General features: G+C 40.4%; 4 protein-coding genes and 1 pseudogene across 4 annotated transcripts; 2 read left to right on the top strand and 3 right to left on the bottom strand.

Moving 5' to 3' along the window:
* Window positions 1–644: 644 nt before the first annotated feature.
* Window positions 645–1,112, bottom strand: LOC128506330 (histone H3). The gene has a single exon (XM_053476754.1). The coding sequence runs from the start codon at window positions 1,099–1,101 to the stop codon at window positions 691–693; it is 411 nt and encodes a 136-aa protein (XP_053332729.1). The 5' UTR covers window positions 1,102–1,112; the 3' UTR covers window positions 645–690.
* Window positions 1,113–2,087: 975 nt separating this feature from the next.
* On the bottom strand, window positions 2,088–17,794 carry LOC128506328 (histone H2A-like; annotated as a pseudogene).
* On the bottom strand, window positions 3,102–3,799 carry LOC128506334 (histone H1-like). The gene has a single exon (XM_053476758.1). It carries the CDS (start codon window positions 3,780–3,782, stop codon window positions 3,156–3,158), a length of 627 nt encoding a protein of 208 aa, XP_053332733.1. The 5' UTR covers window positions 3,783–3,799; the 3' UTR covers window positions 3,102–3,155.
* LOC128506333 (histone H4) lies at window positions 9,829–10,165 on the top strand. Its single transcript, XM_053476756.1, has one exon. The coding sequence runs from the start codon at window positions 9,829–9,831 to the stop codon at window positions 10,138–10,140; it is 312 nt and encodes a 103-aa protein (XP_053332731.1). The 3' UTR covers window positions 10,141–10,165.
* On the top strand, window positions 10,525–11,563 carry LOC128506923 (histone H2B-like). The gene is made up of 2 exons (XM_053477544.1): window positions 10,525–10,536; window positions 10,784–11,563. Exons 1-2 carry the CDS (start codon window positions 10,525–10,527, stop codon window positions 11,213–11,215), a joined length of 444 nt encoding a protein of 147 aa, XP_053333519.1. The 3' UTR covers window positions 11,216–11,563.
* Window positions 17,795–22,282: the final 4,488 nt, after the last annotated feature.

A 22,282-nucleotide genomic window follows, 5' to 3' on the forward strand; every position in this document is an offset into this window, starting at 1 on the left:
GCACTAAATGCCATAAAATGTATTATTGAAATGATTTAATTGAAGTATGGCCATTCTGTTTGGTGATGGGGGGGGGAGTCTCATTATATATGCTATAACAATAGTACCATTAAAATATTTATCATGTACAGAGAAACATAACTATCATGCAAGTTTTGAAGTAGGAAAACGAGTTTTAAATATTCTCTATTAATTAAGCATACTTCATTACTATTACTTTCTTAAAATAATCTCAAGCCTTATCTACTGCATTTGGAAACTAAAATATCAGCCCAAGTCAGTGTCAAAATCACTTAGTAATGTAATGCTATACTTTTATATTTCACTGAAAAGGTTTATATCAACACAAGTCGTGATATGAAATGCATATTTGCTTTTATGTTATATTTTTAAGAAAACATACTTTATTTCAATTGTATAATACCAGACCACCAATGAATCTTTACACAAGCATTAAGTGACTAATCGCTTATTATAAACTTGACTTCCAGAACTTATTTTATACAACTTTTAAAATGTCAAATGTCATGGGTACATAATGTATTGTGAAAGCTTTTCACTGCAGTCAGTTTGTGTACAAAAATGTGCAACAACTCAACCCTATTAAAAATATGGAAACTTGCCGACTTTTCTGAAACAATGAAGTGGCTCTTAAAAGAGCCTTTGTGTAGATTAGACGGAGTATAATGTTTAAGCGCGCTCTCCGCGAATACGGCGGGCCAGCTGAATGTCCTTGGGCATGATGGTCACTCTCTTGGCGTGAATAGCACACAGGTTGGTGTCTTCAAACAGACCGACCAGATAGGCCTCGCTCGCCTCCTGCAGGGCCATGACAGCCGAGCTCTGAAAACGCAGGTCGGTCTTAAAGTCCTGAGCGATTTCTCTCACCAGACGCTGGAACGGCAGCTTACGGATAAGCAGCTCGGTAGACTTCTGATAACGGCGAATCTCCCTCAGAGCCACAGTGCCGGGCCGGTAACGGTGAGGCTTCTTCACGCCGCCGGTAGCCGGCGCGCTCTTACGGGCAGCTTTAGTGGCGAGCTGCTTCCTAGGCGCCTTACCGCCGGTGGATTTACGCGCGGTCTGCTTGGTTCTTGCCATCACTTACGAGCTGCTTGTCCTTCTTAAGAGAGAAAACAGAATGAGTGACACGAGAGAGCGCGGCCTATTTACGGCCTAACGCTCGGCTGCGCTGATTGGGCGGCTTGAAAGCGCCGCCTGTCATTGGTTCCAACGTCTTACGTCACGGAGGTTTCACCTAACCCTTTAATTGGCTGCTCTTCTCCCACCGACTCAGTTTGAAACGCCCTGATTTTCTTTATGCAAAACCGAGCGCGCTGCTTGCGTTTTAAAACAAAATGTACCCTAACCCTAAGTTATTTACAAGTTAATACTTGTTTTGTACATTTACATCTCAAAATAATCACATTTATAGTGCAACGTTAAAACATGGCAGCAAATTTCATACACATTTTATTCTCATTCTAAAAGCCACATGAGGCTTTTTGTCGTTCCTGACCATCACATTCCTCTTGTGTAAGGTCCGCTAGAATTCGGTAACTTTAAACATAAAGTAAAACATCACATACCTCATTGGTCGGAAGAACTCGAAAGGAGATAAAGAACTGAATCTTTACATGTATTCATTCCAAAAAAAAGTCTCCAGCAAAACATTTCTGCAACACTGTAACTCAAAATATTACTGTCTGCCCACAACTCTCCCATGGCCAGTATATAGTGTCGCACACAATTAAACCCTGCCTGGAGAACATTGGTTCCACTCTGAAAATACTATTCCGATCTCATATTCTTGCTCAACTAAAATAGACTTGAAGATAAGACATATTTAACAAACAATTTAATTGACAACTTGACACTGTAGAATTACTGATGCTAGTAGCTACACATTATATAGAAAAAATCTCGAAAAACGAACACCTTTTTTCAGGGAATTTTATTACAAAATATCTATATTTCCTATTCATTCACGTATTACAACAGTGTTTCTGAACTGATCAGGAAAAAGCACTTTTAAAGGAAAAAATGGGTGGCTCTTAAAAGAGCCTTTGGATACTGAAACGCAGCAGTGGATGAAATTACTTGGTCTTGGCCGGCTTCTCGGTCTTCTTAGGCAGAAGCACAGCCTGGATGTTGGGCAGCACACCACCCTGAGCGATGGTCACTCCGCCGAGCAGTTTGTTCAGCTCCTCATCGTTACGCACGGCGAGCTGCAGGTGCCGGGGGATGATACGGGTCTTCTTGTTGTCGCGGGCGGCGTTACCAGCCAACTCCAGAATCTCAGCAGTTAGATACTCCAGCACAGCGGCCAAGTAGACCGGAGCGCCGGCACCAACGCGCTCAGCATAGTTCCCTTTACGGAGAAGCCTGTGGACTCGGCCCACGGGGAACTGCAGTCCGGCTCTGGATGAGCGAGTCTTGGCTTTGGCACGAGCCTTTCCACCGGTTTTGCCTCTTCCAGACATGATTCACTACGTTAGCGTGCTAGAACAGAAAACGTAAGCAATCACTCTCTAGCGCTCTCTAATATAGCCTAAACTGCTGCATCCTCATTGGCTGCAATTGTTGTGACAAACCAACCAATCACTAACACGCCATTGAATTCCGACTTCTCTCCAACCCTGCCCCTGTCTCATCAAAAGATAACAGAAATAGAGTTTTGATGTTTTCATTTTACACGCATTATTAACACTCATATCATGTAATTGCAACATGTTGCATAACATGTCTACATAACAGTTTGATCCGGGACTATCTGACAATTTTGATTCATACACATTTAAATTCCGTACAAACTTTAATAATTATTTTGATTGTGTAAAGCTGCTTTGGGACAATGCCAATTGTTAAAAGCGCTATACAAATAAAATTGAATTGAAATAGAATTTAATTAAAAACCTCGTATACTTCCCGCTAACATGCATTTCAACATACTCTTACATGACTAGATTGAAGTGTAAACTTTAACAAATACTCGAAATCATAAGACTCCATAGAATCTTATAATATTAAACAACATGGTTATTCTATTCATGTAGTTCGACAAAAAAGTGGATTACTGCTCATTAAACGACAACGTGGGTGGCTCTTAAAAGAGCCGTTTAGGGGGAAATATGAAAGAAATAAATTTAACATGTTTACTTCTTTTTAGGAGCTGCCTTTTTCGCCTTGGGCGCTTTAGGCTTGGCAGCCTTGGATGCTTTAGGCTTGGCAGTCTTGGGCTTGACTGCCTTCGCCTTCTTGGGGCTCTTCGCTGCCTTTTTAGGGGTCGCCGGCTTTTTCGCCTTCTTGGGGCTCTTGGTGACTTTCTTGGCGGCAACGGCAGGTTTCTTTGCCTTCTTAGGAGACTTCTTGGAGGCGGCGGGTTTCTTGGCCGCTACCTTCTTGGGCTTCTTCGCCGCCGCGGGCTTTTTGGCGGCCGGCTTCTTCGCTTTGGGTGCGGTTTTCTTGGCTTCGGTCTGCTTCTTGTTCAGCTTGAAAGAGCCAGACGCGCCGGTGCCTTTGGTCTGAACCAAGACCGCTTTTTTCACCAGATTGTTGACGGCGAGCTTGACGCGGGACTTGTTCTTCTCCACATCGTATCCACCGGCAGCCAGAGCTTTCTTTAGGGCAGCGAGAGACACGCCATTCCTCTCCTTGGATGCGGAAACCGCTTTGACGATCAGCTCGCCGACGCTAGGCCCGGCTTTCTTTGGCCGCGAAGCTGCTTTCTTCTTGGGCGCTTTGGCCGGCGCGGCGGCGGGCGCGGGAGCCACTTCTGCCATCTCTTTCTCTTTTAGGGATCTAAGTAGAATAAACGAGTGTAACGCTCAGCGCGCAGTAAAACACTGGAACCTCCCTCCCCTCTGATCTTAAAGCACACATGAGAGCGGTGTAGACTCAACCAGGCAGCCGCTGAATGACTGCGCTTCCGTCACACGATAGCGAGTGTGTTTTCTCCGGACATTTCTCTGCGAATATCCGAGTCCTGACTGCAGATCTCAACCGTTCAAGCACACGTTTAGTGAGAAAGGCCTTTCCTTTTTCTTTCGAGGCCCAACACGGTCGGTTAGACAGCCGCACTCTCGCGCAGTAGCCATAAACGTGCGCCGCGCGCCTGCAGCTCGAGCCGGCGGACTGCGCATTTCGTGCGTGTCGTGTGTAAAAACCGGACAAAAACAGGTTGCACCGCTGTAAGAACTCTGGTCCGAACTGAAGGCGAGTCCTGTCAGTGAGCTCGATGTGTGAGCACTGGCCGAGCGCTGTGTGTAGGATATGAAACAGAGCTTGTTTTGGCCTGTGTAAAGCACAGCTTAGGGACACAGAGGTTGAGAGAGCCAGAGTGTGTGTGTGTGTTTATTTGTTAGACCCTGTAAGTGCAAGAATAAAACGCTAACCGCTAAGCCACGATTTTGATTTTGATTAGTTACCAAAATGAATATTGAAATATATTTTTTAATGTCTAATCACAACTGTTTCATTGGAACAACCTGTTGAGGGTGAATTATGAATAGTGTTAGCCAGAAAAATTACACACAGTTGGTCATTCCCATGAAATGTATGATGTGAAGATAAAAACACTAAAATGGTATTCTATGCAATGTGGTTAAAGATTGAATTATTATTATTATTATTTTAAGTTTAACTAGTTTTCAAATTTTGAAAAATATTAAGCAATCAAACATTCTATATGACATTTAATAATCAGGATGGTGCCCTACTTTATTCACTTTATTCATCTTCTATACTCACTCACTCCACCGCCTGTGAAGTACCTGGAGGAAAGTAACTAAGCATAGGAAGAACATGCAGACAGTGTGTATTCAGATCTGAGGTGGGAATCGAACCCTCGTCCCCACAGTGCCTAACCCAAGTATAACAGTGTCAAATTTCCCCAAAGCAAAATACCATGTTAAATTCATTATCTCTTCTCAAAAAGAGTATAACACTACACAAACTCATGGCAAATGTAAAAGGCAGTTTATTCTGCTGCGTGAATTCAATACAAACAGAAAAATAGGTTGACTCTGTTATTAATGCAAATTAATACGTTTATACAGTATACTGTAAATACCATTCGACTTTTCACTCATGTTGTTAGTAATACATTTTTTAAAATACCTTTCACCTTTTAAAACATTTTTTGTAAAGACTAAATACAAAATACTGACAGAAATGTTAACAGATGGAAAAGGTGCATTGAAAAGCAAGATTATATGGAAGTTCAAGTTTAAGTTGAAGTAGGCTTTATTGTCACTTCAACCATACTGTATACAGTTAGTACATAGTGAAACGAAACAACGTTCCTCCAGGACCAAGGTACTACGTTCAACATAAATTTACAACATAATTTAACAGAAGAGCTAAAACTAGGTAACTAAGAGACCTAGTTAGCTGGCTAGCAGAGACAGGACAGATTGACCGGACAACATACATTTTTTTTTTTTTTTTTTATCAACATAAATTAACAAAGACTAACTAGCTAACCCAGAGAGGAAGACTATCCTTTTTTTTTTTTTTTTACTGACAACAGACAACATAAAGTGCACGTGCAAATGTGCAAACAAGAGCAGAAAAGTAACGGTGTGACAAACACATCATAACATAATACTCTGTGGTGTCCAGGTTGATGAGCTGAGGTAGTGCAGAACCAGTAAACGTTCCTTAAAGTAGCAGCAAGAATTAGGAAGTTAGTGCCAAAAGTAATCCAGTAATGAATATTGTGCAAAAAAGAGCATTTACAGGTTGGTGTGTAAATACAGTAGTTTGGTAGTGTAGCTCAGTGTGTTTGCTCTTGTCTTGAAGTCAGTCCAGTCTGTTTTGAGGTAGTTGAGTTAAGCTGAGTGATAATGTTGTGTGTGTGTGTGTGTGTGTGTGTGTGTGTGCGTGTGTGTCTGTGTGTGTTTATCAGTCCAGTCCCTTTTTGTTGAGAAGATGGATGGCTTGTGGAAAAACCTGTTGCACAGTCTGGATGTGTGTGCCCGAATGCTTCGGCACCTTTTTCCAGATGGCAGGAGTGTGAAGTGTGTGTAAGAGGGGTGTGTCTGATCAGTCACAATGCTGGTGGCTTTGCGGCTGCAGCATGTGGTGTAGATGTCTTCAATAAAGGGGAGAGAAACCCAGATGAGCTTCTCCGTTGTCCTCACTATCCGCTGTAGGGTTTTGCGGTCCGAGATGGCACAATTCCCAAACCAGACAGTGATGCAGCCGCTCAGGATGCTCTCGATAGTCCCTCTATAAAAGGTGGTCAGGCTCGGTGGTGGAAGCTGGGCCTTCCTCAGTCTTTTTAGAAAGAAGAGACGCTGTTGGGCTTTCTTGTGTAGAGAGCTGGTGTTGAGGGACCAGTTAAGGTCCTTCTCCAGGTGGACACCCAGGAATTTGGTGCTTTCGACGATCTCCACAGAGGAGCCGTTGATCCACAGCGGAGAATGGTCACCTCGTGTCCTCCTAAAGTCCACAACCATTCCCTTTGTCTTGTCAACATTCAGAGACAGGTTGTTGTATTTACACCAGTCCGTTAGCCTCTGCTCTTCCTCTGTACGCTGATTCATCGTTCTTGCTAATGAGACCCACCACGGTCGTGTCATCAGCGAACTTGATGATGTGATTCGAACTGTCTGTTGCTACACAGTCATAAGTCAGCAGTGTAAAGAGCAGACAGCCCTGTGGGGCCCCAGGGCTCAGAGTAATGGTGCTAGAGGTGCAGTTCCCGATACTTACTGACTGAGACCTTCCGGTCAGAAAGTCCAGGATCCAGTTTCAAGTTTCAAGTTTTATTGTCATATACCGATAACAATGAGGCATCATTACCATAATGTTTCCCAACTTTACATAAACATATAAATTTAAAAATATAGGAAGAGTAGAGGATTACTGTATATATATAATCCTCTACTCTTCCTATATTTTTAAATTTATATGTATGTATATATATATATATATATATATATAGTCATATTATTGCAAAGGTATCTGTATGTGCAAGTAAGCTATAAGATAATTTAGTATTTACATGTAACAGTGCAAGGTGCAATGAAGTATTTTGAATATGGTTGCTTTACGTCTCAGGAAGCTTCAAGGTGCTTCATGTTGTCTCGGTAGGAAAGAGAGCAGATACAAACTGTTGACTTAAGATTCAGACTGTGTTCCATAAGGATAGAAAAAGAGACATTTTAACCGGACAGAAAGTGTTTGTGTGTGTGTGTGTGTGTATGAGAGAGAGAGAGAGAGAGAGAGAGAGAGAGAGAGAGAGAGTCAGCAGAGTGAGCAGCAAAAATATCAGCTCCTGAACAAACTTAAAATTTTAGTTTCAAGTAAAAAACAAAAAAATATCAACTTAAAGCTAAACAACCTAAGATATGGAGTTATATCCCGGACGATATTCAAAAGAATTTACAAATTGAATTTGCAATTGCGTTCTCATATGTGGACATAATTCAAATGCAATTGCAAACTTTGCATTACCGTTTGTTTTTTCGACTTTGTGAGCGCACACTGACTGCCAAATTTCAAATGAAAAAGAAAAGTCCATTTGCAATTGCCATGTCTTACAAGTCATGAGCCTGTCATATTTAAATAGCAAAATCAATGACCACATTTGCTTTTTCACTTTCTCTGCGTCGCGCGTCAAGCCGCCAAAACTCAAACGCAATCTCTAATCCATTTTCAATTGCATTTCCAACACGTTACACGGAAACCTGTCAATCAGCGTCAGGGGTGGGTCTATACTGTGGGGCGGGATTGTATGGGGAGTGACGGCACTCACAGTCTCTGACAAATAGGGGAGAAATTGAGCAATAGGGGTGAACTGCGGTATGGAGCGATATCCCGGACAATATTTAAAAGAAATTGCATTTGCAAATGTGCCATAACTCAAATGCAATTGCAAACTTCGCATTACCGTTTGCTGTTTCGCCTTCATGAACGCACACTGACTGCCAAATTTCAAATAAAAAAGAAAAGTCCATTTGCATTTGTATTTCCCATGTCTTACAAGTCATGAGACGGGATTGTGTGGGGAGTGACGTCACTTGCAGTCGCCGACCAAGAGGGGGGAATTTGAGCAATTTTTGTCACTGCAGTGACGTCACTCCCCACACAATCCCGCCCCACAGTATAGACACGCCCCTGACGCTTCTTAAGTTCTCACTCACCTTCTGCTCAGGAAGTAAAGCTCGTGCCATGGAGCTGATTGTATACATCAGCGTGTTTAATGGTTTAAATGAGATGCTATCCCTTTTAATGACTGACATTTACACTCGGCTCTGCATTTTCCAACACTCCAATAATATTAGCACTGCTACAAAGCTATAAAGCTACTGCTTACTGCTCTAAACAGTAACATCCAATTAATTTCACATACACTGTCTGGTATGTGTTGCAAATTGGCAATTATCACGCTATAATTCACTGTATATTCCATCATGATAAGTCCTGGAGCTGCACCGGCATGGTTCTGTGTTCACTGTGTTTCTGGGCTAGTGATGGATCGTTCATGAACGATTCGTTCTTTTTGAACGAGTCTTTAACATGTAAAACACAGACACTCCTACCTCCGGAATAAACACGGAGATGTTAGTCCCATCCGAATGCATACATAAAATGACAGACGTCATTAAAAAAAAAAATCAAACTCAAACGCTGTTTGGAAAACTAGTCCCGTCTGAATAGGGCTTAAGTCATTTCAAATATTCTTAGTTGAGTTTATGTCCTTGGCAGGCTAGTAATTTCACCCTTGGGAAACAGTAATCTGCTGACGAAGACAAAGTTTAAAGAAACTATTTATGAACTAAAACGACAAAGAACTATGGACGAGATGTAAAAAAAAAAAAAAAAAAAAAACATGATTTGAAATTATGATAAAATAGTAATTCAGTAATTCAGTTTTTTTTCCCGTAATTATATTGTAATCACGTAATTACATGAAGTTAGTTGGTGTGAGAGAAGAGGATGCAGAGGATAGGGTTAGATGGAGGCAGATGATTCGCTGTGGCGACCCCTGAAAGGGAACAGCCGAAAGATAAAATATATATATATTATGAAATAGCATTAACTGAATTGAAGGCTAAAGACCTTTGCTCTTCTGTGTTTTTTTAAGTAAATAATAATAATAATAATAATAATCATATGGTTAGCTTATTAGCAGAATTGTCTAAAGAAGGAATAATGAGTTTTAGGCGGCACTTCATGTTTTGGATGGTTATTGCCTGCCATCTTGTGGCCGAGTTTAGTAAGTGTTTCCTTAAGCACTGTGATCTTGTAGGTCGAGTGTTGGAGGTTTAAATCCTGCTTCAGGTCTGTGTGCGGGGAGTTTGCATAGTCCCCCTGTTCTTGTCGGGTTTCCTCCTGGTACGAGCGTTTCATACCAAAATCGTTACCAAATTGCCCGTATTGTGTGAATATGTGTGTGTTTGTGCGCTCTTGCGGTTTTAATCAAACTTCATTTAAGAAATGTTTTACACATCACACGACACATATACATGGTAACAAATGCTTTATTTTTACACTGTTAATTACACTGATATGTAACAATGTTTCAACATTTATGCCGTATATGCAAAATTATACAAAGAACTACTGATACTTACATTACGTTACATTAGAATTTATATTTCTATCAGGTCTCGCAGATACTTATTTGCAGTTTGGTTGTATGATTTTTTTGGTATAAAATATAATAACGCATTTTATATATCTTTAAGGAAAACACGACCGTTGGTCTTAGTCCCGCCTCCTCGCCTGGTCTCAAGTAGGTCCTCTGGAGGCGAATAAATACGTCGTCGTTGAGGCTGTACGTTACGTTATTACATTTAACTTTGTAAGAGAAGTACGATGTCAGGAAGAGGAAAGGGCGGGAAAGGACTCGGGAAGGGAGGCGCTAAGCGTCACCGTAAGGTTCTCCGCGATAACATCCAAGGAATCACCAAGCCCGCTATTCGCCGTTTGGCGCGCCGTGGCGGAGTGAAGCGTATTTCCGGTCTGATCTACGAGGAGACCCGCGGTGTACTCAAGGTGTTTTTAGAAAATGTCATCCGCGACGCCGTCACCTACACCGAGCATGCTAAGAGAAAGACCGTCACCGCCATGGATGTGGTGTACGCTCTGAAACGCCAGGGACGCACCCTGTACGGCTTCGGCGGTTAAACACTCCACCGGCTAACGACACGAACACAACGGCTCTTTTAAGAGCCACCCACATCTCCAACAAAAGAGCTCCTGTCTTCACCTTTGTGTAAAATGTATCTTAAGCTTATTAAGCACCGTCTGCAAAATATCATCGTTTAATACTTTCATGACACTTGTCTATCTGCGGGCAGTTGAGAGAACTAGATGTGTTGGATTTCTCACCTTATCCAAATAATCAGGAAACCGTTTTAAAAGACTTCGAATCCATTTAAAGCATCACAAGACATGAACAATGCATTTAAATGTTGTTACACACGCGCGCGCACACACACACACTAGTTGAAAATGTGGACGCAAAAAGATAACGTTTATTTACAAATTATATGTACAGGATATCTTTTGATGGTCGAACACGTGACGTACTTATTTTCTGGATTAGGTTATTGTAAATATCCTGGTTCATTCATTTATTTATTATAAAAACAATAAATTAACCCGCGACTCTAAAACGGCGGGAAGGGACGCGAAGCGGAGGGGGGGGGGAGGAGTAACAGGAAGAGACTGAGGTGGTAGGAGGTCCCTCACGTGTAGAGGTTTTGAATACAGACCAATGAAAATCCGTTCTTGGCTTGTGCTTAATTACAATGTGACCTGTACATAGAGGGCCCTCGAGGCGGAGCTGTTTATTCTTTTCTCAGTATCGAGAAGTAACAGCACCATGCCTGAGCCAGCCAAGACCGCCCCCAAGAAGGGCTCGAAGAAAGCCGTGATCAAGACCGCCGGCAAAGGAGGCAAGAAGCGCAGAAAGTCCAGGAAGGAGAGCTACGCCATCTACGTGTACAAAGTCCTGAAGCAGGTTCATCCCGACACCGGCATTTCGTCCAAGGCGATGGGAATCATGAATTCGTTCGTCAACGACATCTTCGAGCGCATTGCCGGTGAGTCCTCTCGTCTGGCTCACTACAACAAACGCTCCACCATCACTTCCAGGGAGATCCAGACCGCCGTGCGCCTGTTGCTGCCCGGTGAGTTGGCCAAGCACGCCGTGTCCGAGGGCACCAAGGCCGTGACTAAATACACCAGCTCCAAGTAAAGCGCGTCACCGCCGCCTTTATCAACACAACGGCTCTTTTAAGAGCCACCCATGTTATCCGTGAAAGAGTGATTTCCTGCCGTGTAGGTTTGTGCTTTAAAGTAATTGTCTAGAAACCACTTATAAATCAAATGTAAATTTTAAACTGCTGTGTTCTAGATCAAGACAGTTTCTAGCAGTACACTAGTGATGGGGAGGTTCGAATCATTTTAGTGACTCGGTTCTTTGAATCTCGTTCATTAAAATGAACGAATCTTTTTGAGTCATTTCGTTCTTTTGATCAGAAAAAATATATAAAATGTTACATTTTCAATAAACAGACCCCGTACACGATTTCATACACACAATTTTGCTATAGTCTCAGTAATTAAAATATTACAATGCAGCTAAAGACGTATGATAAACAATAAGCAGCTCACCTGTCAAATCTTCCGAACCGTTCGTTCTTTTGTCACGTGACTCCCATAGACACTATGCAGTGAAATAGATCAGGTTTTGTCCGAATATTGATATTATTGTTTATCGTGGTCTACTAAAAAAGCATGCAAAAAATTTACAGTAAATGTATTGAGTGTATGTTCTTGTCAATGATGTATGCTTTTGCAATTAATAAAAAATATTATACAAATATAATGTTCTCAGAAATTATTTTTGTGTTTATTATTTATTTATTTTGGAAAATGTGTAAACATGTGCTTGGATTTAATATTAGGTGCAAATTAGTTGCAAATAATAATACTATTAATAACTAATCATTTGCTTCATAACATTTGCTTAATATTTTGTGAAAAAAATAGTAAGGGACACAGTCATATAAAATTAAATAACAGATTTGAATACTTATCTACAAATGATTGGGTCGAACAAATGTCACCTAAATACTAATATAAAGTGTTGGGGTCAAAAAAAATTCAGGGTGTATCCAGTAAGTTTAACTGTCACTCAAAGCTATCTCCAAGGGAACCGCCACCCCTCCCCATCTATCCCCACACTTTTACACTAAATGAGGCGCAGCACCCACCACCATCCAAGAAACAGTTTGGGCACGGAGACCACATCTTCAAACCTCAATGGGCAGTTTCATAACAAGGCCGATGGACCCATTAAGACAGAGCAAACTTGATGAGGCCTTGGTCAAAATGATTGCTCGTGACTTTCAACCATTTTCAGTTGTTGAGAATAAGGGCTTTAAAGAATTTTCAAATCTCCTGGACCCATCATACATTCTACCAAGTAGAAAAACATTGTCAAAAACCATACTGCCTATGTGATGTGGATAACAAAATTGTTGCTTGTGTAACTGACAATGCCAGCAATATTGTTTCAGCTCCACTGGGACCACATACCATGCTTTGCTCATATGTTAAACCTCATTGTCAAAGCTGCACTGAAGGAGGTCCAAAATGTACTGCAAAAGGTGAAATCTATTGTTAAATACTTCCACAGAAGCACAGTTGCTTCAGACAGACTCAAGGCCACACAGAAACAGATGGGACAGGAGCTGCTGCGTCTAAAACAGGAAGTGTCCACAAGGTGGAATTTAACTTATAAAATGTTGAAAAGGTTCACTGATCTGAAAGATCCAATCATCTCTACCCTGGCACTCACCAATGCTTCTTTGCCAACATTAACACCAGAGGAATGAGAAATTGGCAAAGAAATTACTGATATCATTAAGCCATTTGAAGAGGTCACCACTGAAGTGAGCGGAGAAAAGTAAGTGGTTTAACTTTTTTTGCTTATCATTTATAATAAACAAAATTAAACTCTCTATTTTTATACAATATTATATATTTTTATACTTACATTAAGCTAATCATATGTACAATATAGATGTTGATTTAGAGACAGAGAGAGATAGAGAAAGACATGAACAGAGAATGCGAAGGTGAGCGTGGGAGCGTTTGCACCTTTAAGAACAGATGAAAGAGGAGACAGGAAGATGGCAGCAGGGAAGATTTACTACGTTATATCAGATCTATGAGCAGGAGAGTAGAAAACACTCCTTTTTATTTAAAATAATTATTAAAAGTTATAAGAAATTATATTAAATATAATTGTTAATCTTTATATGTTTGTGACCGCCTCCAAAGTCATTTTGATGACAAGAGGTCTTCAGAAGATTGTTGTCAGGTTTCAGAGAAATCCATCCTGTCTAGAACCTGTTAACAAATTAGTGGACACCCTCATGGCTGAAATGAACAGAAGGTTTGGCAAAGTTGAATTTATTGAGAAACTTGCTGATGCTACTTGCTTGGACCCAAGGTTCAAAAAGCAAGCCTTTGTCAACCAACAGGCTGCAGATGAGACAGTAAAGAGGATCACTACAGCTGCAGCACATGTTAACCCAACTCAGGGTGAAGAGGAGACTACTCCAGATTGTGCTGCAATTGTCACTGCAACAGCCATGTTTTGGAAGGACTTTGACGAAAGGGTAGCAAGCATGAGGCCAATTTCTGCCACCACGTCCCATACTGCAGATACAATGATGGATCTTGCAGAGCCACTTTTACCCCGCACATCAGACCCTCTGGCATGGTGGAGGAAGAGTTTCCCTGTTTACAAAAGCCTCTTTGAAGTAATTTAGGCTAGACTTTGTATTGTGGCTACATCTGTGCCATCTGAGAGTTTTTTCTAAGACAGGGCAGATTATCTCTGACAGAAGAAACAGACTGAGCCCATCCAAAGTCCAGGAGCTTGTTTTTCACAATGCAAACTTGCTCTGAACCAGGTCACAGTGTGTCTGTGTGTTTTGTGTGTTAATTTTTTTTAAAACAATATTGATGTTAGGCTTTATATTGTAATATATTGATAACTATATGTTATTGTTGCGGCTCATACTGTAGTGTATAGGGTGAAAACTTTCACTTGTTTATTTAAATTTTCCAATTTATTTTTATTTTTTATTTAAATTATTTAATTTTACAAAAAATAAAAGCAACAGTATAATATTTTCTTTGATGTTTATTTTATTTACTTAAATATAACTGCATAGCGTTATGGGAGTCACAAAAGAACGAACGACTTGGGGACTTGTTAGCAGAACCGTTCGTTCAATACTGTTTCCTGTACACTGCACTGCATAGAGTCTATGGGAGTTACGTGACAAAAGAACGAACGACTCAGGACCGAAAAGACCCAAAGGTAATTACTCTATTCTGTTTTCTGTATATATTATATTATATTATACTATATAACATATGGAGGTTTTGCGATGCTTTGCGCATGCGCGCCCAATAGAGAATGAACGAATCATTCATGAACGACCCATCACTACAGTACACAGCTATTCAGAACTAGCATGTAGAAGCTCTACAATAAAAGTCTGTTACTTTTTGTTGCAACAAATAAAACCATGAATCTCGGACGTCCAAAGGAATATCATTTAATACAACATAAATACTAAGATTTGAGTGGGCAATGAAAAAATTAAAATATATAAATATTTAACTCCTGTTTTTGATTCACATGTGTAAAGTGACTGGGATTTTTTGATTCCATTATAAATCCACTATAATACATTTTTATAATGTTCTATTAGACTTTTTTATTATTGACTTCAGCTCTTGTAAACCTCACAATTTTGAGCTTGCATTTGCCGTGTATGTCCTGCAGACCTTTACTGGAGCTCATACCCCACATTTTTTAGGGAAAAAAAGATTTTGATTATATGATAAGATAAAGCATATTGTACTGCATATCACAGAATACTTCAGTGAGATGTTTACCAAAATTACTTTTTTGAAAGTAGATATATATGGCACAAAATAACTTTTGTGTTCCTGGGCACAAGTGACTGATAGGATATATATTTAAAGAAATGTCCCTTTTTCAGGACTGTGTATTTCAACAATAATGTTGTAAAAATCCAAATAAATTTACAGATCTTCATTGTAAAGGGTTTAAACAATGATTTTCATGCATGTTTAATTAACCATTATCAGTTAGTTAACATGCACCTGTGAAATGGTCGTTAAGACCTTAACAGCTTACAGGAAGTAGGCATTTAAGTTCACAGTTCTAAAAACGCAGGACACTAAAGGGACTTGTCTACCGACAGTGAAAAACACCCGAAGAAAGATGCCCAGGGTCCCTGCTCATCTGCGTGAACGTGCATTAGGCATGCTGCAGGGAGGCATGAGGACTACTGATGTGGCTAGGGCGATAAATCACCATATCCGCACCGTGAGGCGCCTTAGACGGCGCCACAGGGAGACAGGAAGGACAACTGATCATCCTCGCAGTGGAAGACCACGTGTATATATATCTTACCTGCGTGACAGGTACAGGATGGCCACAACAACTGCCCGAGTCACACCAGGAACACACAATCCCTCCATCAGTGCTCTGACTGTCCGCAATAGGCAGTCCATGTGGAGGAGATGCACTGCAGTACTTCAAGCAGCTGGTGGCCACCACAAGTTTTCTATTGGATTAGGGTCTGGGGATTGGGCTGCCACTCCATAACATTAATCTTGTTGGTCTGGAACCAAGATGCTGCTTGCTTACTGGTGTGTCTGGGGTCGTTGTCTTGTTGAAACACCCATTTCAAGGGCATTTCCTCTTCGGCATAAGGCAACATGACCTCTTTGAGTATTCTGATGTACTCAAATTGATCCATGATCCCTAAAATGGGATAAATAGGCTCAACACCATAGTACGAGAAGCTTCCCCATATCATGATACTTGTGCCTCCATGCTTCACTGTCTTTACAGTGTACTGCGGCTTGAATTCAATGTTTAGTGGCCTGACAAACTGTCTGCGGCCTATAGACCCAAAAAGGACAATCTTGCTTTTATCAGTCCACAAAATATTGCACCATTTCTCTTTAGGCCAGTCAGTGTGTTTTTTGGTGAACTGTAACCTCTTCAGCACATGTCTTTTTTCAACAATGGGATATCTTACTGATAGCTTGGCTTTACATAGCTGTCTTCCAATAGTAACAGCACTCAAAGGTAACTTTAGGTGTTCTTTGCCAATTTTAATTATTCTTTAATCTATTCGAATGGTAGTTTTCCATTTTCTTCCACATCTTTCTGGTTTTGATCTCCATTTTAAAGCATTTGATATCACTTTAGCAGAGCAGCCTATCATTTTCTGCACTTCTTTGTATGTTTTTTTTTTCAATCTCTAATCAACTTTTGAATCAACGCTGTTGTTCTGAACAATGTCTAAAACAACCTGTTTTACTCAGATTTTTAGAGGGAAATGCACAGAACAACCTTTTCTGCATTTATCCTTAAATAAGGGGAACTTGTTTGACACCTGTTTTTCACAGAATGATTTACTTCTCCAATTGAACTCCACACTGCTATTATTTTGAACATGCCACAAGTTTTTACAACTAACTATTCAATTACATTTATTTACATAATCGTATTAGATTTGTTTATGCAGCAGCTTTAGGAGTGACGTTTGGTCAGATCTGTGCTCTCAGTGACTCAGTGCCTTAGCCCTCTGAGCCACCACTGTTGTTGATCCTTTTCCCGAGACTAATTCCCTTAAATTTTATGTAAAACAAACTAATGGAAACCTGTGTGTTTTATTGGACAGTGATTTTAAACTCGATAAGCAAATTAACTCTGTGGTCATAGCTAGCTTTTTTCATCTTAGGCTCTTGTCCAAGGCCAACCCATTTTTAACAAAGTAAGATCTCGAAATGTTTATACACACTTCCATATTTTATACAATAAGGGTGGACTTTTAATTGTTTTATATTGACAAAGTGTCAAATTATTGGGCTGCATCAAGCAAAGAAAACAGTTAAGGAATTTTTTTATTCCTCGACCTGGGTTAAGAACCTTTTTTACACATTATTAAAACCCTGAAGAGAAAAGAACCTTAAAATAAAATAAAAATAAAAGCATTTACAATTTTTATCCAAAAGTTCATCACCAAACAGAATGACCTTACTTCAATTAAATCATTTCAATAAAACATTTTGAGGCATTTAATCCTGTTGTATGTTAGTATTGAGACACTCCATTTTGGTATCTGCATTATTAAGGAATTATTAATTATTATAAATTATTAATCTGCATTATAACCTCTTATTACATTATAACTTTATATTACAAAATATTTATAATTCATATTCATTTACGTTTGGAATTATGTTTGTGAACTGATCAAAAGAAAAAAAACACACTTTTAAAGGAAAAATTGGGGGCTCTTAAAAGAGCCTTTGAATACTGAAATGCAGCAGTGGGTGAAATTACTTGGTCTTGGCCGGCTTCTCGGTCTTCTTGGGCAGAAGCACAGCCATGATGTTGGGCAGCACACCACCCTGAGCGATGGTCACTCCGCCAAGCAGTTTGTTCAGCTCCTCATCGTCACGCGCAGCGAGCTGCAGGTGCCGGGGGATGATACGGGTCTTCTTGTTGTCGTGGGCGGCATTACCAGTCAACTCCAGGATCTCAGCAGTCAGATACTCCAGCACAGCGGATAGACCAGAGCGCTGGCACCAACACCCTCAGCGTAGTTTCCTTTACGGAGAAGCCTGTGGACACGACCCATGGGACACTGCATGTCTTGGCCTTAGCACAGGCTTTTCCGCCGGTTTTGCCTCTTCCAGACATGATTCACTACGTTAACGTGTTCAAAGAAAAGCGAAAATGTAAGCAAATACTCACTAGCACTCTCTAATATAGCCTAAACTGCTGCATCCTCATTGACTACAAACCAACCAATCACTAACATGCCATCAAATTCTCTCCAGCCCCGCCCCTGTCTCGTCACAAGATAACAGAAATAGTTTTGATGCTTTTTAAAAAAATATTTTTTTCATTGAGAAAAGACATAGATTATTACAATGACAGTCACAATACACAACAATATCCACAACGATCATTTCATCCAGTTTTCTTGGCTTCGGTCTGCTTCTTGTTCAGCTTGAAAGAGCCAGACGCGCCGGTGCCTTTGGTCTGAATCAAGACCGCTTTTTTCACCAGATTGTTGACGGCGAGCTTGACACGGGAATTGTTCTTCTCCACATCGTATCCACCGGCAGTCAGAGCTTTCTTCAGGGCGGGTAAAGACACGCCGCTCCTCTCCTTGGACGTCGAAACCGCTTTGACGATCAGCTTGCCGACGCTAGGCCCGGCTTTCTTTGGCCGCGAAGCTGCTTTTTTCTTGGGTGCTTTGGCCGGCGCGGCGGCAGGCGCGGGAGCCACTTCTGCCATCTCTCAGGGATCTCAGTAGAATAAACGAGTGTAACACTGAGCGCGCAGTAAAACACTGGAACCTCCCTCCCCTCTGATCTTAAAGCACACATGAGAGCGGTGTAGACTCAACCGGGCAGCCGCTGAATGACTGCGCTTCCGTCACACGATAGCGAGTGTGTTTTCTCCGGACATTGATCTGTGAATATCCGTGTCCTGACAGCAGATCTCAAGCGTTCAAGCACACATTTAGTGAGAAAGGCCTTTCCTCTTTCTTCTGAGGCCTGACACGGTCAGTTAGACAGCCGCACTTTCGCGCAGTAGCTATAAAAGTGTGCGGCGCGCCTGCAGCTCGACCCGGCGGACTGTGCATTTCGTGCGTGTCGTATGTAAAAAGCGGACAAAAACAGGTCGCACCGAACTCTGGTCCGAACTGAAGGCGAGTCCTGTCAGTAAGCTCGATGTGTAAACACTGGTCGAGTGCTGTGTGTAGGATATGAAACAGAGCTTGTTTAGGCCTGTGTAAAACACAGCTTAGGGGGACAGGTTGAGAGAGCCAGAGTGAGTGTGTGTGTGTGTGTGTGTGTGTGTGTGTTTGAGTGTGTGTCAGGTGTGGGGGGAGGTTTTGTTTATTTGTTAGTTAGTGAGCACCCATCTAAAAAAATGTCCCTCACTATTCCATCCTATGATCACATGGTGGACCTTAAGTTAGTACAGTGATTCACTGTTGCACGTGACTGTGTACTGTTTATCACATGTTTTTAATGTATTTCTTGTTGACATATTAAGCTTGACATCATACTACAATCACAATATGATGAAAATGATCAAATACGTGTGAATACTTAATGTACTTACAGTGTTATTCTTCCAGTGAAGATGATGGTGGTGATGTCACTGGTTATATCAACCAATTTCTCACAGTTTCCCCAAATAACAGGATGGACATCAGACTTAGCGACATGTAAAAAAAATGTTTACAATTTTTTATGAAAAAGGAATATAAAAATTCTAATTAAAGGATTTGCTGAAAACAATAAGAACATAAAGTCATCTCCTGGACAACAGAAAAGTGATCAGTCTTCCCCATGGTTATGGTCGAGTATACTGAACTAGACAGAGAGAGACACACTGTATTTGAAATGAAATATTAGATTTATTGTAGATTCATTACAACTGAAGTAAAATATTTTCTTTTTGCTTTTGACGATTATGAAAATTAAAAAATCTGAAAAAAATAATAAATTCACCCAATATTCTTCTTTCTTTTATTCACATTGTTACAGCGACTCATTATACTTCCGGTTTTCGAATGTTGTGGCGGTTAGCTGGTAATAGTTTGTACCTACGCTCTGTTCTCTTTGTGTTGTTTTTATTTGACGGCGCTTTGTTGGTTACTACTTCTTCACCCAGTACAAGTTGTTGGACTTACAGTACCTCCAATTCACGGTGTTGAGTCGAGGTTAGTATGCCCCAGGGTCTACATAAGCAGAGTGAGAATTTGTTTAGAAACACTAGTTACTGTAGCAGTGGGAGCTAGTATTTGTATTTATGTTTGGTTAGTCAGTGTAGTTAGTGGGCATCCTACGCATAGATTTTGATTTCGTTTTTTTATTAGATTAGATTGACTGCCGCGTAAAAGTTAGAAGGCGTTTTGTTTTATTTATTTATTTGCTTTAAGCTCCGCTCATGGCTCCCATCATTGAATTTGCAGTTTAAATATTTATGTAAATATGATTTCCTTCTTCATCTGAACTTTTGGTTTCCATTGTAACTATGGAGCAATTGGGTGTATTGTTATACATTACTTACTAAAGTTTTCTGATGCTCATCGCAAGTCTTGAGTTTGCCTCATTCATATACACAGTTCACTCCCCTAGTAGTAATCAGGGACGGCCTTTATTATATAAACATTCTTCCTTTTTTTATTTTTCTTATGTCGGCTTCTTATCTCCTCTAGACATCAAGAGCGAGAGTAACAACTGAATAGGAAACTGTAACACTTGGATAAAATCACTTATGTACTGGTTAAAACATTGATTAGCTCCTCAAGCTCTTTACATCTCTGGTGCAAAAACATGTTCATCATCCAAACTGCACACACAGCTTCCCCAAAGTGCTTTTCAACTTTTCATTTTATTCTGTCTGCTGATGTATATGGCCACTTTAGCCTGACCTAAAATTAAATTGATCAGATGACACTTCAACCTTTTTTTTCTGGCTCACTGATTGGTGGAGAGACGGATTGACGGATGGAGTTCATGTGACGCAGACGCTGCTAATCGGTAATTCAAACGAAAACACAGGATGAGCAGATAATTAAAATTCATCTTAGCTCTTTTCTGAAGATTTCTCGTTGTGGCCCGATATAAACTCGTGTTAGCCCGAGACATTAACAAAAATAACGTGACTAAACATCGCTAAACAGCAGGTGATATTTATGTTCGGTATTTTGTTTCTATTTAGAAAGATGGGAATTAATTCCTGCTTACCTTTTCCACACGCCCACCAAACGTTTGTCTTCTCAACACACTGTGTTCTTCTTCTTCTTCTTTGGAGTTTAATGGCGGCTTAGATCCGTAAGTGTTGCACTACCGTCACATTCCTGGTTGATTCTCCTTTGGTGTTTCTTTACTCTATTTTCAGATTATTTATATATATTTCCTGTCCACATACCAGCAAATTTCGGATGATAAAGATACGTTGTATAGACGTTGAATAAATGTAAAGACAATGTATCATTTAACAGCTCAAATAGGCGATCTACAGACGATCGAAATATGACTATAAAAAATCTAACTAGATGTTTACCAGATGATACGCTCTTTAGCAGATGTCTCCACGACGAACCTGTTCTATCTGGGTAGTGAATTAGTGAACCACTTTTTAGAAAGTTATCTGCACTTGTTACTCATTTGTAATTGTAATTGCAGTAATTGTTGTATAGTTATATACTCCTAATTATAAGTTTAAGAAACAAAACACATCAACACAGTTGCTAAAAATGTTAATGCAGTATTGGGGGGACGGAGGACAGATTCTAGGCAATCATTGTTCAAATATCATTAAAATATTTCTTATTTTGGAATTATGATTTTATCAAAAGATTAAAGCTGCCAGGTTTTTGAGTATAATAATCCTGGTAGTTCTTTAACTTAAAATAGACTAGTTTTTACTCACTCACTCATCGACTGTACCCCGTTGTCCTGTATTCAGGGTTGCCTGGAGCCTATCCCATGAGACTTAGAGCAAGAGACGGGGTGAAGAGACTGGATGGGGTGCCAATCCAACGCAGGGCACACACACACATACACACACACTCATTCATACGCTATGGGCACTATGGGAGTACCAGTATGGGAGGAAACCCACCAAGCACGGGGAGAACATGCAAACGCCAACCACACAGACCCCAGTGGGAATCGAATCTGGACCCTGTAAGTGCAAGAAGAAAATGCTAACCGCTAAGCCACATTTTTTTATGTCTAATCACAACTGTTTCATTGGAACAACCTGGTGAGGGTGAATTATGATTAGTGTTAGTCAGAAAAATTACACACAGTAGGTAATTCCCATGAAACGTATGATGTAAAGATAAAAACACTGAAATTATATTCTATGCAATGTGGTTAAAGATTTATTCATTTATTATTATTATTATTATTACAGTTTTTTTCCACTTGCTAACACAATTCACAAAACCACACACCCAAACTGCAAAAAAAATACCTTATATATCCTGCAAAATGAAGCACTGCAACCAAAACTACACATACAGTAGTTAATCAATTGGAATGGTTATTACCGTTGCGCTCACCGCCGTGTAAAAACGTTAGCGGCCAAAATAAATCAGTTGCATTTCAAAGTCATTCGTAAAATGGCCGCCAGGTGGCGCTAAGTGACATT

This window comes from Clarias gariepinus, chromosome 18 (genome assembly GCF_024256425.1).
Source record: "Clarias gariepinus isolate MV-2021 ecotype Netherlands chromosome 18, CGAR_prim_01v2, whole genome shotgun sequence".
Taxonomy (NCBI): domain Eukaryota; kingdom Metazoa; phylum Chordata; class Actinopteri; order Siluriformes; family Clariidae; genus Clarias; species Clarias gariepinus.

Bases quoted from the DNA above. Each gene is read 5' to 3' on its own strand.
- LOC128506330 (XM_053476754.1), bottom strand. From the start codon at position 1,101: ATGGCAAGAACCAAGCAGACCGCGCGTAAATCCACCGGCGGTAAGGCG.
- LOC128506334 (XM_053476758.1), bottom strand. From the start codon at position 3,782: ATGGCAGAAGTGGCTCCCGCGCCCGCCGCCGCGCCGGCCAAAGCGCCC.
- LOC128506333 (XM_053476756.1), top strand. From the start codon at position 9,829: ATGTCAGGAAGAGGAAAGGGCGGGAAAGGACTCGGGAAGGGAGGCGCT.